The sequence below is a fragment of the Periophthalmus magnuspinnatus genome, chromosome 24 (genome assembly GCF_009829125.3).
Source record: "Periophthalmus magnuspinnatus isolate fPerMag1 chromosome 24, fPerMag1.2.pri, whole genome shotgun sequence".
Classification (NCBI taxonomy): Eukaryota; Metazoa; Chordata; class Actinopteri; order Gobiiformes; family Gobiidae; genus Periophthalmus; species Periophthalmus magnuspinnatus.
Window position 1 is genome coordinate 16708074 of NC_047149.1, and position 14795 is coordinate 16722868.

At 37.7% G+C, this 14795-nt stretch overlaps 1 protein-coding gene across 1 annotated transcript; it reads left to right on the forward strand.

Annotated features, from left to right (window-relative positions):
- The first annotated feature begins 9002 nt into the window (after positions 1-9002).
- On the forward strand, positions 9003-12777 carry LOC117392982 (terminal nucleotidyltransferase 5A-like). Its single transcript, XM_033991151.2, has 2 exons — positions 9003-9835; positions 10535-12777. The coding sequence occupies exons 1-2, from the start codon at positions 9410-9412 to the stop codon at positions 11345-11347; spliced, it is 1239 nt and encodes a 412-aa protein (XP_033847042.1). The 5' UTR covers positions 9003-9409; the 3' UTR covers positions 11348-12777.
- Positions 12778-14795: the final 2018 nt, after the last annotated feature.

The window sequence follows — 14795 nt, forward strand, 5'->3', positions numbered from 1 at the left end:
TGTACTAACATTACGTGTTATTAGTCATGGTAGGTTCTTAGGTACTGCTATTCAGAGAATTAATCTCATCATTTGAGTTGAGTTTAAAGGTGCACTATATGTACCTTTCCTGGTGGAGGCTCCGTGACTTGTTTGTCTCATGGAGATGATTTTGATTTACCTGGATGGTTCCACAGTTTGGCATTAAAGTTATCTATCTTGTCTTCATTCAATTAATACCTTGATAAACATACATTCTGACTGTCAGTGGCCTCTCCATAGATCTGACAAAAAAATTTGGCCTGGTGGCGGCGCCTTCTTGTCTCCATATGTTGTTGGGGCAACAGTGGCTTAGTGATTCAAGCTGTGGTTTCTGTCTTCTTCTGTTGTGTCCTTAAGACACCCACACTTCAGCCTAGTAGCTTACTACCACCTAGTATGGACTGGATGAATAATGCATCATAAAGTGCTTTGGCTGTTTTGCTATATAAATCCAGTGCATTATTATTATCATTGATGTCATACTGTGATCATACAATGGGACATTCAGTCAAAGTATGAAGACAAGCTCCATGCGCCAACAGAAAATATAGTGCACCTTTAGGAGTCTTTAATAAAATTACATCAAAATTTCATTCAAACCTAGATACGTATTGCTATATGTAACACATGTAAAACATGTATTTGTGTATTTTTCATTATTTCTACCCCTGTTGTATTTCTGTTTATATGGTGTCAGATGGTTGGTTTTACATTTTTCAGATTAAATTACATTACAAACCACTTCCTCATGCTTTTGCGTGTTAGGTTTCTTGCCATTTCCGCCCCACTATTATTTGTAGCCTCACCAGTTACAGTAGTATATAGTATACTGATGAAGTTACCAATTTACTCCCAATAAAGTGGTATTAAAGGTAAGGAGAGGGACGTTTGCTTTACTCCCACAATATTTAGTTTTACTTCATGGGGTTTTCCCACTGCAGCCTGCTTCATTCAGTTAGATAAAGAACTCAAAAGGGAAAGACCAGTTCATATTGAAATTCAGTCCAATTAGTTATAATCTATATGCGTGGTTATTTTTCATTTCATTTAATTTTATTTTCGAACCCTTCAAAACTCAGAGTCAGCATGTTTTGAATAATTACAAGTAAGTGCAGAGGTGTGGGTGGAGAGGGGGTAGGTGAAAACAGAAATATGAGTGCTTAAGGCAAGGCAAATTTATTTGTATAGCACAATTTTTACAAAACACAATTCCAAGTCCTTTACAGATTAAGAAAGACATTCAAATCATAATTCAATCAAAACATAAATAATCATAAAAATAACATTAAAAGAGAAGAATAAAAACCTTTCAGTCATATGCACAGCTAAACAGAACTGTTTGATCCTTGGTTTAAACATTAGTGTAGAGGCCTGTCTCACATGTTCAGGAGGACTGTTCCAGATTTTAGCTGCATTAAGCTGAAATTCTGATTTACCAGGTGCCGGGTCCCTGAGGTCCTCAGAGTACGAGATGGTTCATATGGCACTCACATGTCATAGAAGTACTTTGGTGCTAGGCCATGGAGAGACTTGTTCACAAGCAGAGCTGCTTTAAAGTCTGTTTTCTGAGTCACAAGAAGTCAGTGCAGTGACCTGAGCACAGGGCGCATGTGCTTCCTGGTTCTAATCAGGACACAAGCAGCTCTGACAAAAGCCACAAGCCACATGCAGAACAATGCAGAATAATTTAAACATGCATGAATCAATCATATTTGAGTAAACGTATGATGAGGGAACACAATTATATCATGCAAAAGCAAATGTCTTCTTCAAGATATTGCCCCAGTGAAGTCTGCTTTGCTATTTACAATTTGACGAGTGTATCAAATAAATACAAGCTGAATTCTGAAAACATGTGTGTGGCTTGTAGAAATGCAGAGGTAAGCAGTTTGCCATGTGCAGAACAACAGTCATGGTGATATCACGGAAGAAGCAGCAGAGGTTTTGTTACGGTATTAGAGCAGATCCAAACAGATGTGCAGCGAATGTGTGAGCTTGTTTGTCTCACTTTATCTGTGTGCTGTCTTAACAAACACCGGTTAATGCTTTTGTTATATTTGCTTATAGTATGGAATTAAAATTATAACCCTTTCATGTTTTTATTGCTAAAATGTATCTTGAAAAACAGTGATTGTTAGTGTAAGCGGACTCACGTGTTCATGTCATATAATGTCAGTGTGAAACAAAGCAACAACAGCTCTTTGGAGACAAGTATGTGGTTATGTTCTACTAGAAAAGTTATAGTAAATCTTTAATGGCTTTAGGTTAAAAAATATGTGTTCATTATTTTTATTTTATTTTTTTAGTTACTTTAATTAACTTCACTGATGTCTGCACTTTGCGTACATTGCTTATAAAAACAGGAAGAGCATGTGGTGTACTACTGTGTCACCTACTGCAGTCAGCAATAGGTGACAAATAAGACTCACACCACTGATATGCAGAGAATGTGCATGCTTTTGTAATTATTTTCTGTAGAACTATGTCAAAAAATACACATGAAAGAGTTAACTGGTTGCTGTCAGTGCTTTTTAAATGACCTTTAAACCCATTGAGAAGAAAAATGACAATGTGCAACTTTACTTTTAATCATATCTTTACAACATTCCACCATCTTTGCACTTTGGTTGCAACACATCTTTGAGAAATGAATTTGTGGTGGTGATATCATTAACATGTTTTTGCATTTGAAAAAACATGCATGCTTGATTAGCTTGAATAAATATTTGAAGTCTGGCTAGCTGAGACTTTATACAGACCCATATTTTCTTGGCAACCATTTAAAACACAGACACATACAACATACAATTTTTTTTTTTTTTTTTTATCTTTAAAATCTAATGTTATAAATTTCATATTTGCAAACATGGCCACCCTGAAATACAAAATCTAACTACTCGCTGTTTTCTTTCTGAACCGGTATTTAAGTTGTAATTACAGGTAATCACAAACACTGCCCCACACAGCTATAGCAGACAGGACAGAGTACCAGGGTCATAGACAGTTTACTCATAAACACAGACACTAAATTAAATCTCTAGACTTTATAATACTGTACTTTGGAGGTGTATCTTGCACTACTATCATTGTAAAACATCACATTAGATTGATTCCACATGTGTTTTCGCCATTGCTTGTGGATGTTTCATTGCTTTTATTAAAATGGACTTTTGGAGGAAAAAATATTGGCCTTGTAACTATTTGTCTTGGATCACACACTACAAAAATTTAAGTCTGAGGTTGCAGTGATAAGTATTGTGAGGATTTAGTACCTTGCAGTGTAACATTACATAGTGCATCCTCTGTGTCTTTGTAATTTAAGGACTTGTTTAGGAGGATGTTAAGCTTGAATACACCCATGTTTCAACTTTGATTTAGCGCTGAAAGACAAAGCTATCATTTAGGCTTACGTGACTCTGCCAGACTGTAGGTTGACTAAAAATGTTTTAAATGATTGTACATTGACTACAGTGCATTACATATGTGACCTGTTTTATATATCAGCGTTTTCTATTTGCTCATTGTTACATTTCAATGGAAGCACATAATCTGATGGACAGATTTTCAAGCTTTCAAGCTTTTCTGAATAACTGCTTGAATACCATAGGTTTTTAGAAAAAAAAAAAATTATAAAAAAAATATTATATATATATGACAATGTGCATATCTTTTTCATATTAGGCACACTGATGCCCCACCTTCACTCTAAGCAAATAATGATTTGAATAATCATGATTTCAATTATGATTTCAATCATAATTATAACATTTTCATTTGAACATTTGTATGCACTAATAGTTTTCGTGTAGTTTGCATTCTGCACTTGTTGTGAACTGTTGAATGTAAACAGTCTTTAAAAGCTACTAATCTCTTGCTAACTGTTTTAACAATTAAATCTCTTTTGAATCATGAGATCCATAGATTTTAAATAGCTGTTGCATCACATGAACTATCTATAGGTTTATTATATCAGCTGTTCGAAGTCAAACTACCTCACACAGATTTAGGTCAACACTCCCCCAGACATTATCAATGCTTTTACTAAAAGATGTACCATCTGGTGGAATAGGTCAGGGTTGCACACAAATTCACAAATGATGTGTTAAGAGCCTTTTCTCTCTCTGCTCCAAACAGGAAAGGCCTGATTATAAACATTCATCACTTATTTATGAGGCAACAGCAGCTCCTCTCCAGTACATACTTGTACTTCATCACAGTCCAAGACACGCATGGAGTCTGCCCTCAAAGCAGCGGAGGACCCCGTTGTGAAAAGGCAACAATCTGCAGGCATCAGTGCTCTGAGCAAGACATCCAAAAAAAATATATTGTTATACTGTGTTGTAAAATATTATGATTTTAGTTAAGCACTATGTCTCCATGAAGATATTACTCTGCAGTGGAAGTTCCACAGTATGGAATTAAAAATATCTATCTCCATGAACACAAGCAGGAGATCCCATCAAGACAAGCTGCAGGTCAGATCTGTAAAGAAGCAATAAGTATTCATGTTTTTAGCAATTTAAAAAAAAACTTGAAAAACTGAAACTGAATAAATGCATGACATAAAATCTGTTTTGTTTCTACAGTAAAGTGATTCATAACAACAACAACTGAAACAACTGAATGTAAGAAAGGTTTACGTCTGCTACATACTTGATTGTTTCCATAGATAATTTTTTCCTCTACATTTGATGAACAAAATTTGATGACACCAGTCCAAAAGTGTCCCTGCAACTACTTATATTACTCATATTTGTTGCATTCTGTGTGTGTTCTGAATAAGGCTGTTTATAGATGAGAGGGCAAAGGTCAAAGAACAGACCAAAGACAAAAATAAACCATGTGCATGAGAGAGATCAGCTGACGTAAACAATACAGCACATATGTAAATTACATCAGGATAGGAGTTTCTGGCAACACAAGCTGCTAACATGGGTTTTTGTAGTTTTTCATTACAAAAAGTCATGAGACCTTTGATCACCTCTTATACTGAAGTTTAAGTATCAACCACCACTGCAAAGCCAGTTTTTTGATTACAGCCCACATCTTTCACTTTCATCCACCCAGCACGGTCTACCATCACCCACAGTCAAAGTATCCAGGACCTTTATAACAGATTGACTCGCCAAACCTCACCACAAAAACTAAAAGCGTACTTCAGTCACCTGTGGGAATGGCCTGTGAAACCATATCAAGTTCTCACCATTTTGACTTTTAGAGCAGTAACCATATCATAATCATGATTTCAATTATAACGTAATCAAGCAGCCCCACTGCAGGCAATAATAGTTTTTGTGTAGTCAGCAGTTACTGCAATATTTGGCATTTTGCACTTAACTGTGGAGTGTAAACTGTCTACTAATTTCTTGCAGACTGTTTTATCAATCAAGCCAATTTAAAATAATGAGTTCCATTCTTTCTAAATAGCTGCACAATGCAGCCATAGATTTATTATATCTTGTTGGTGTTCCTTCAGCTTCCCCAAAATCAGATTGATTCATGCATGTTTGAGCAACCCTGGCTTGTTCTGCATTTGAGGGTTGAGTTCTCAGAAAATTTCAGTTTTCAACTTCTTTATCAACCTCTCTGTAGTTACTTTAAAAAAAAAAAAAAAAAAAAAAGAGAGAGAGAGAGAGAGAGAGAGAGAGAGAGAGAGAGAGAGAGAGACTGGGTCATACACAGGTCAGGTTCATACATTTCCCACAGCCATTTTTTCAACAATAAAAATGTGCCAATAAAAATCAGCTGCTTGTTACACTCAAATTCCATTCTGAAGCATTAGGGCCCATCATGTTTGCAGTTTGAAAATGTCAGTGGACTTATTTCTATTAGATTATAACATTTTAGGCCACTATTACAGTTTACAAGGAATAAAATGCAAATTCAAAGACCAGAAAAAAACCAAATATATCTTCTTACACATGACTAACCGTCCGGGAATTGCTCAGTGATTTCAGAAAAGAAAACTGTGTGTGACACAAACTTGTGAGCTGTTAACAGAGCTCAGATGCAGCAGATGATAAGAGTAAGATTAGGCAATAAAAAACACTTACTTTGCTTTTGATAAGGTATTGCATATGGAGGTGCACATCAATAACTGGTCATATATGTTTATTTCCAGTGGTTTCCAGTTTAGCCAGTTTTTCAGCTAATCACACACTGCTTGGGACCTTGGCAAACTAAATCACTTGGTGAATTAATAACAGTAGCCTAAATTAAATGTTAAATCTATCATATTATAGGCTTATATGGTAGGCTACAGCTCATAAAGATGATTCCAATAGAAACAAAACTGCTGTTCATCCACATTTTCGCATTTTCCTGAATGATCAATGAGAATATGCAACAGTCACAATCATACATGTAAAAAGAGCGCCATCTTGCGTACGTTCTAATAAACCCAAATGTGTGATTGCTCCTGTCATATCCCACTAGATGGCGTTATAGTTCTTTGCTATAGCCTATAAAAAGTCAAGTTCTGTCATGGTTTACAAGGTTAGTTAGGTGTAGAAAATGCAGTTTATCTTTTCATTGCACCATGCGCTGTCTGTAATGCACAGCCATGTTAGGCACGTAGTCATCATTGTAACCCTGAATCACAACCACAGGATCTCACAGGAAGCCACACTAAATAACTCACACAAAGCTTCAGGCTGCAATATAGAGTATGCAGCATTAGCTTAACCTGCACTTTTGACCCTATAGATGTTAAATTTAGGTTCCAGGTTAATTCAGTTTCTCGAGGCTGAGGCTCTGGATCCATTATCCCAGTTGCTAACACCATGTCTAGCCCCCTCTAAAGGGTCAGAGGTTAAATTACACTTGTAGTAACAGAAATATTTTATTTTAATGATGTTTTATTTATTTATTTATTTATTTATTTATTTATTTATTTATTTATTTATTTATTTATTTATTTATTTATTTATTTATTTATTTATTTATTTATTTATTTATTTATTTATTTATTTATTTATTTTAAATTATTATTATTATATTATTATATGTGTCTTTTGACTTATGCCAAGGAGTCCAAGAATTCGTGTTTCCCTGCATGAGAAAAAATAAAGTAACTCAACCTTAAACAAGACCATAGGGTATTGTCTATGTTAGTCAATGCCTGATTTAGTTTACAGTATTGCAGTGTTATGGAAGTACAGTGAGTAGTAAGTGTGGGCCCAACTTGACTATCCTCAATGCATCAGAGAATCTCATTAGCAGCATAGGAGGCTTATATGGCAGTCTTCAAGGTTACAGAGCTGGTAAAGATGTCTTATGGGTCTAAGGGAAAACTGTCAGGAAGGCTGTTAGTAGACGAGACATTCGAAGGCTCTGTGTGTCAATGAAAACAAAAATACTGTGAATATCTCAGTATTGGTAAAAAAACAAAACAATAATAATAAATCAATAATAATAATAATAATAATAATAATAATAATAATAATAATAATAATAATAATAATAATAATAATAATAACAAAATGATGCTACATTTACAAACATTATATTATACATTATATTACTGTCTAATTGTTCTACTCTTGTGAGCCATTTCCATGATTGGCAAACACTCCATATATTACATACTGACCACATTAAAGATTTCAGCTGATTTGTTGTGATGAGAGCTGTAGGAAACAAATAAATGAACAATGATAGAGAATAACTTCCAGGAATCAAAGTAAATATTCAGAGATAAAAAATTGTACATTATGGACGTGCTGACGTAGTGAAGATGGCAGAGGAGCCAGCACGTTCGGCCTTTAACTGGCTCATTGTAATCTCTTAATGAACTTCCATGTGGAGGAATCTCACAAAAGGAGTTGGACAAAAGCACAAACATAAAGACTATTAATGATGAAAATATACATCTCATGATTCTTATGAATTTAGTACATCTGCTGCATCACATTTCTGGTTTCTTACTCATCCTTAAGTACGCCTATATTATATTAAATTGTGATAACACCGGGGTGGACACATAGTAGTTCCAATTTTGTTTCCGTAAGTGTAAATTGGTTTGGCTGGATGACAAGGGGTCTGTGAAATCCCCTCGTCAATCCTCTGATGTCGTCAGACATTGGAGTCCAAGCCGGTGTCATCCACTTGACATGTCAAAGGTCAGAGGTCGAGTAAGCATTCTGAGCAGTAAGCCTGGCACCGAGCTGCCTGTTGAATGGGGCACAGAGGAGCTGCTCTGATAGCAACATGAAGATGACATATTCAGTAATGACTTATTATCTATATTTACTGACGCTGAAATGTGATGAGTGTATCATTGTGCTATGACTCATTTCACACGTTGGAGCCAAGGACAGATTAGTAAAAAAGTATCATTTTAAACTAGACATTTTATGCATTACTTTGAAACAACACACAATTTAATCAGCAGTAACAAATATCATGCATTAAGTGGGTTATACAATATACAACCTATGCAGAAGTATGTACCAGAAAGCAAATGCTAATGTTAATAGAGGTGCAAGTATGTCCCATTGCGCATGCCTGTAGGTATCCACACGTATAGGTAATCTGCAGTAAGCTGCATTATAGGCTCGTCTGCGGTGACGCGCGTGAAGGGCCAAACCAAGCTCTGCTAGATTCTACATGAAAACGATTCCAGAGAGATTATCGCGGGTTTAGATACTACACTCTTCTTGTTAAAGTGATTCTTAATTTTACAATTAAGACATTATGTATTGGGTGGTTCTATTTAGGTGTGTTCTAACTCCACAGTTATTATCACTAGTTGCTTTGATCCAGAAAAAGGAAACGTTTGAGTGCATTGGCATACTTGAATATTAGGCCTGAATAAAGAGATAAATAATCAGTAAACAGGGGAGACATAGGGAATCTAGCAAAATGAATAAAGTGATTCAGTTTAGGCAGGTTCAGGACAACACGGTTCTTCCCTTGGTGACCAGGAGGCGGTGTCTAGGTGTGGGCTGTCAATCAAACATGGACCCGCCCAGACTCTTCTCAGACGGGAAGCGTAGTCTCAGAAGTCGAGCTGCAGCTGAGGACAAGCTGAACGTCTGCAGCATCTCCCAGGAATTTTTCCCATGTTTTAAATCCAAAATGTGAAGAATTCGCCTTTGCTGCACCACTTTGTGAAAGTTGTCGTGCAGGAGAGTTCGTGAGAGACGTGAAGGGATGCGTCAAGACGTATGAACTTGTGGGAGACATCCAGAACACTGCCTAAAGGTTCACCAGCGGACATGGATGCGTCCGTAAACATCCAGGACGCGCGGACGGAGTAACTGCTTTGCTCAAATTTTACTTTTAATTTATTTGCTGCTGTATAAAATGCTCTGAAAACACATGCCCTGTGCACTGTCAAGACAAGCGAAAATTGATACCAGCTAGAACCATATTTTACTGTCTCACTATGGATCAAAACTCCAAATGCGTAAAAGTTGAGAGCAGCTTGAACGCAGAGACTATCAACCTGAGTGTGCTTAACTGGGAGCAAGTGCAGCGCTTGGACTCAATCCTCACAGGCAGCATACCCATCCACGGCAGATGGAGCTTCCCCACTCTAGAGGTAAAGCCACGGGACATAGTCAAAGTGGTTCGGAGCCGCATGGAGGAGAAGGGGATTCACGTCCGAGAGGTGCGCCTGAACGGCTCTGCAGCCAGCTACGTGCTGCACGAGGACAGCGGACTGGGCTGGAAGGACCTGGACCTCATATTCTGCGCTGAACTCAAAGGGGAACTAGAGTTTCAGATTGTCAAGGACATAGTTCTGGACTCACTTCTAGACTTTCTGCCAGAGGGAGTCAATAAGGAAAAAATCACGCCGGTGACGTTAAAGGTATGGTGTACTGCATTTGTCTTTATAATACAAGTACTGGCGCAGCATCATTAGCTTTCATAAAGATAAGTCCTGGAAAAGCTATGTGAATGATAAGTAAAATGAACTGCTTCTGTGATGGTGTGAAGGAAAGGCCATTATTTGTCTTGTCTGAATCTGTAACCACTGCATTAGTGAGCTGTGCAGGCTGTGTCAGGCCAGTACCCAGACCAGCAGTCCTAAAATGCAGGGTATTATTTAATTGTAGTGCAAGGTATTCAGTTTTAGTTTAGAAGCATAAAAAGACACGCTGGTAAGATTTGTTCAAATCTACTATCTTTTGCGTTTGTAATAATACATTTCTAGCACTGACCCATTTCATCCAGGCCTTCACAAACTAAAAGAGTTGAATACAAAAGAGGATACTGTCTAATCCAATTGGAGTAGATTCCACATTAATTAGTTGTGTTCAGTTGCCTGGAGATTGACTGCAGGTGCTGCAGTTACAGATGTGATCAGCAAAACGTGTTTAATGTTAGCCATCACATTCAGATTAGGTCATGATGATGGTGATTATTATTGTTTAATAGATGCTTGAAACCTACTTTTTCTGAGTATTTAGCATGAATTGGTTTTAAAGGTTGGAGCTAAATATCCAGGGGCCCATCTGAAGCTGCGTTTTTGACACTTGTGTAGTAATGATTCTTACACTGTGTGCAGGAGGCTTATGTGCAGAAGATGGTCAAAGTGTGTAATGACTCAGACCGGTGGAGCCTCATCTCTCTCTCCAACAACCGCGGTAAGAACGTGGAGCTCAAGTTTGTGGATTCTCTTCGGAGGCAGTTTGAGTTCAGCGTGGACTCTTTCCAGATCCGCCTGGACTCCCTGCTGCTCTTCTACGAGTGCTCGGAACACCCCATGGCTGCCACCTTTCACCCCACCATCCTGGGGGAGAGTGTCTATGGAGACTTCCCCACTGCTCTGGACCATTTACGCAAGCGTCTGATTTGCACCAGGAGTCCTGAGGAGATCCGAGGAGGAGGCCTGCTCAAGTACTGCCACCTGTTGGTGAGGGGCTTCCGTGCCGCCTCTGATGAAGAGATGAAATTGTTACAGCGCTACATGTGTTCAAGATTTTTCATAGATTTCCCTGATGTGAATGATCAGAGAAGGAAGCTGGAGTCCTACCTTCAGAACCACTTTGTTGACTTAGAGGACAGAAAGTATGACTACCTGGCCACATTGTACCATGTGGTTCAGGAGAGTACGGTGTGCCTCATGGGACATGAGAGGCGACAGACACTCAGTCTTATCTCTTCTCTTGCACTGAGAGTACTGGCAGAACAAAATGCCATCCCAAATGCTGCAAATGTCACATGCTTTTACCAGCCAGCGCCATATGTTTCTGATGGAAACTTTAACAACTACTACATCGCACAGGTCCAACCCATGTACTCGTGTCCACTATCACCCCCTCAACAGTATATTCCCCCACAGCATCCCATGTACGCTCCATGGCTGTCCTGCAACTGAACTTTAGTCCATCACATTCATTATATGTAATAACCAATGTCTTGATTGAGCTCTCTTGATTTTGTGTGCAGTAAAGAGCAGTTCAGTGGGAGCATTTGGGAGCGCCACTCATCATCAGTGAAACAAAGTCTGGCTCATTATCCGCACTGATAGTGATATTGATAACAAGTAAAACGTATTATTGACTTGTTTCTGGACTCAAAAACAGAGACATGCTGCTTGCTTCAGACCTTTGACCTTTACACAATCAGTATTGTGCAGGACAATGCAAAATAAGGAAGTTGTTTACAAAACCTACTTTAAGACCAAAAACAACAAAACAATGCACAATTTATTTCTGTCGGGAAATAATGTTTATAAGTGCCTAGGTGAAACAGAAAAGGAAAAGATATTTTGTGATTTTAACTGTAGTGAAGAGATGAAAGTGATATAAAAATGAATATACAACCAATAAATAGCATGCTTAGCTTTGCTAAGTTGTATTTCTAATCAATAAATTGTGTCAGTGTTTAGTTGAGCTCTTATCTGCAGTGCTGGTGGACAAAATGCACATCTTGATTAACAAAGAGGAAGTAACGGCATAATCTCATGATCTGTAATGAGAGGGGAGGGGCAGCTCAAAAATAAAAATGAGAATCTATTGCAAAAGGAGAAAGGTTTGGCAGCTAAAGCAGAAGTGCAACAAAGTCAAATACTGTTGATATCCACAGTGTAACAGATTGTGCAAAGCACTAAACAGTGGTTAGTGAGAGAAGAGGAAATATGTGTGGGATGGGTATTCTGTTGAGATGTATAGATACAGAACGTATGGACACATGTGTTGGAACTCATTCAATTGGAAAAGCTGAAAACACACTGGAAAGCGCACATTTTTTGATTGAACTTAAAAGTCACGTCTTAATCTTGGCATCCTAAAGTTGGATCTAAATATGTGATAAAACATATTCTGAGACTGCAGACACATGATGTTTGAATATTCATCTGTTTATAAACTATTGTTTCAGTTTGGAGAAAACCACATCTGTCAGCAAAGGGTTCAGAAAGTACCAAAGTGCATATCGATAATTCTGTATGATGCATAATCATATTGACACATTGTTTTGAACGCAATAAACATATGGCTTTTTCATCACAACCAAAGTGCTAGCTTCTGTAGAATGTCTCAAACATATTTTCAGATGTATTTTTCTATCAATCTTTATTTTTGTACAGTTTGTGTTTGGCTGATTGTAGAACTGTTGTTGTGTCTTATTACTGTGGCTAATGAAGAGCAAAACATGTGGACACAGTCTATATGTGAGCTCCAGGTTTCATGTGGATTTCAATTGCTCTAAAGAGATTGTGATACTGTCCAATGGGGGCGTTCAACTACCAACCCATTTGGACACAGATACTGAATATTTGAATTAATTAAATGAGAAATATCCCTCAAATGAGTTTTGCCTCTTTTTTAACTTACACCACAGACTGTTGATTTGGGTGCTTAATGTCTTGTCTTACTTGTCTGGTTAGCTTGAGTAGGTCAATGCACTCAGGTAGAGCTCAGACCCAGAGGGCAGAACTCAATGCTGCCAATAAGTGACAGATGAGAGTAGAGGATTTCCCTTCGGAGAGACGTCATAGATCGCAGAGCGGTTTGCCAAAGTTCATCGCATACAAAGACAGGCCTAACTACCAGCAGAACCCTTGGATCCAAAGACACCTGCTCAGTGATTGAGTAGATTGCCCATGGATCCCTTTAATGCCCACATGTCACTTTCACTGATGACATTGAGGATAATATACTTCCATTAGTCAGCTCCCAAGCTGTAGAAGTGTTAAGAATTAGACAGGAACAATACCTCTTGAAAATGTTTCTAAGTTTAAAATGCTGCACATTTTTCAGCAGTTGTAAGAGTCATGTTAGTTGTAGTACATGTAGTAAGTAAGCATTAAGTGTGGCTACAGAAGCCTTTGTAACAGATAATTTATACTAAATAATTGTTGTTGTGTTACCTTTTCTACCAATTACCACATATGCTGTATAGGTGGGCAACAGTGGTATAGTTATTAAGCATTAGCCAAACAATCAAAAGGTGAGTGGTTTGATCATGTGCATACTGTCATTGTATCTTTGGGAAATGCATCTCACCCACGCCGTACTCAAGTCAGAGTATATGACTGTTTGCTAACAAAAAGAACCTCAAATTTACCATATTAGTAACAACACACACAATTGCCTCTCCAAAGCGACTGTCGTGTTTAAAGGTGCACTATATAACTTTTCTGGAAGGGTTCTGCCACCTGCTTGTCCCCATGAAGATGTTATTGCTTTACCAGGAATGTTTCTCAGTATGATATTAAACCTCCATCTTCCATTTATCCAATTAGAGGTGTTTTTATTGCTAAAAAACAAAAATTGAAAAACATGCATTCTTACTTTTAATGCTTCACCACAGATCTGACCTGTAACTCTATATTAACACCTCCTTCTCTTCATGGAGTTGCAGGTAATTTAAATGCAATGCTGTGGAACATTCCAAGCAATAGCCTATCCATGTAGACTCCAATAGTGAACAATCTCCAAAGTGGAAAGCTGTGTACAAATCTTCTATTTTTTTGTGACCATTCATATTTTTCAAAACTCAAGTATTTACAATCAGATTAATGAATATCCTCACAGTTAGAGGAGGGAGAAAGAGAGAGAGTGGACACTAAATATATCCCCCCTCTCAGCTACAGTAAGGACATTAGCCCATCTGCAAAAAGTGGATTAGCTAGCTCCAGTGTAAGCATGCTCAGTACACCGGTATGGTTACTGCTCAGCAATTCAGCTGCTATTGTACTGTAATACACACCTCCTCACTCCAACTAGTCTATAGGTATCGCTCGCTCCTTCCTACTGTAACTGCAGAGAAATATATAGTCCACTTCCGTATCAATGGCTTAAAGCGAAGAAGGATTTGAGACTGGTTGCACAACAGGGAGAAATGGGTTAACCTACAAACGGAAGGCTTAAATTTGCAACACACTGGGCAGTGTCAGGACAGTTCAACTTAGGAACTATGTCAGGTATCCTTTAGATGAGAAAGAAAAAAAAAATCCAGGTTAAGAGACTCAGTAAAGTATAATCTAGACTGGCTATCCAAATAAAGCCTGATAAGTCTTCCGTTTGCTGCCTCTACTTTTTTCGAGTGCCAAATGTTGACTTTTGACTTCAGAGCATATCAAATGTGGCTTAATATTTTTGTTCTTGTCCCAAAAGGGTTCCTATTTCAAACGCCTCATAGCAATTAATCAAATAATCATAGGAGCTTGAAACTGTATGTGTCTTTATTAAGTTATATTTTTTGACCTATTGGCTATTAATTGCACATTTGCATTCTTAAAAAAATAATAATAATAATAATAATCCCACAAATGCATCACATCATAAGAATTATTCATAAAAAGCAATCAAAATGTTTTT

Coding starts and splice junctions, on each gene's coding strand:
- LOC117392982 (XM_033991151.2), top strand. CDS start 9,410: ATGGATCAAAACTCCAAATGCGTAAAAGTTGAGAGCAGCTTGAACGCA. Junction 9,836..10,534: donor TCACGCCGGTGACGTTAAAG/GTATGGTGTACT, acceptor CACTGTGTGCAG/GAGGCTTATGTGCAGAAGAT.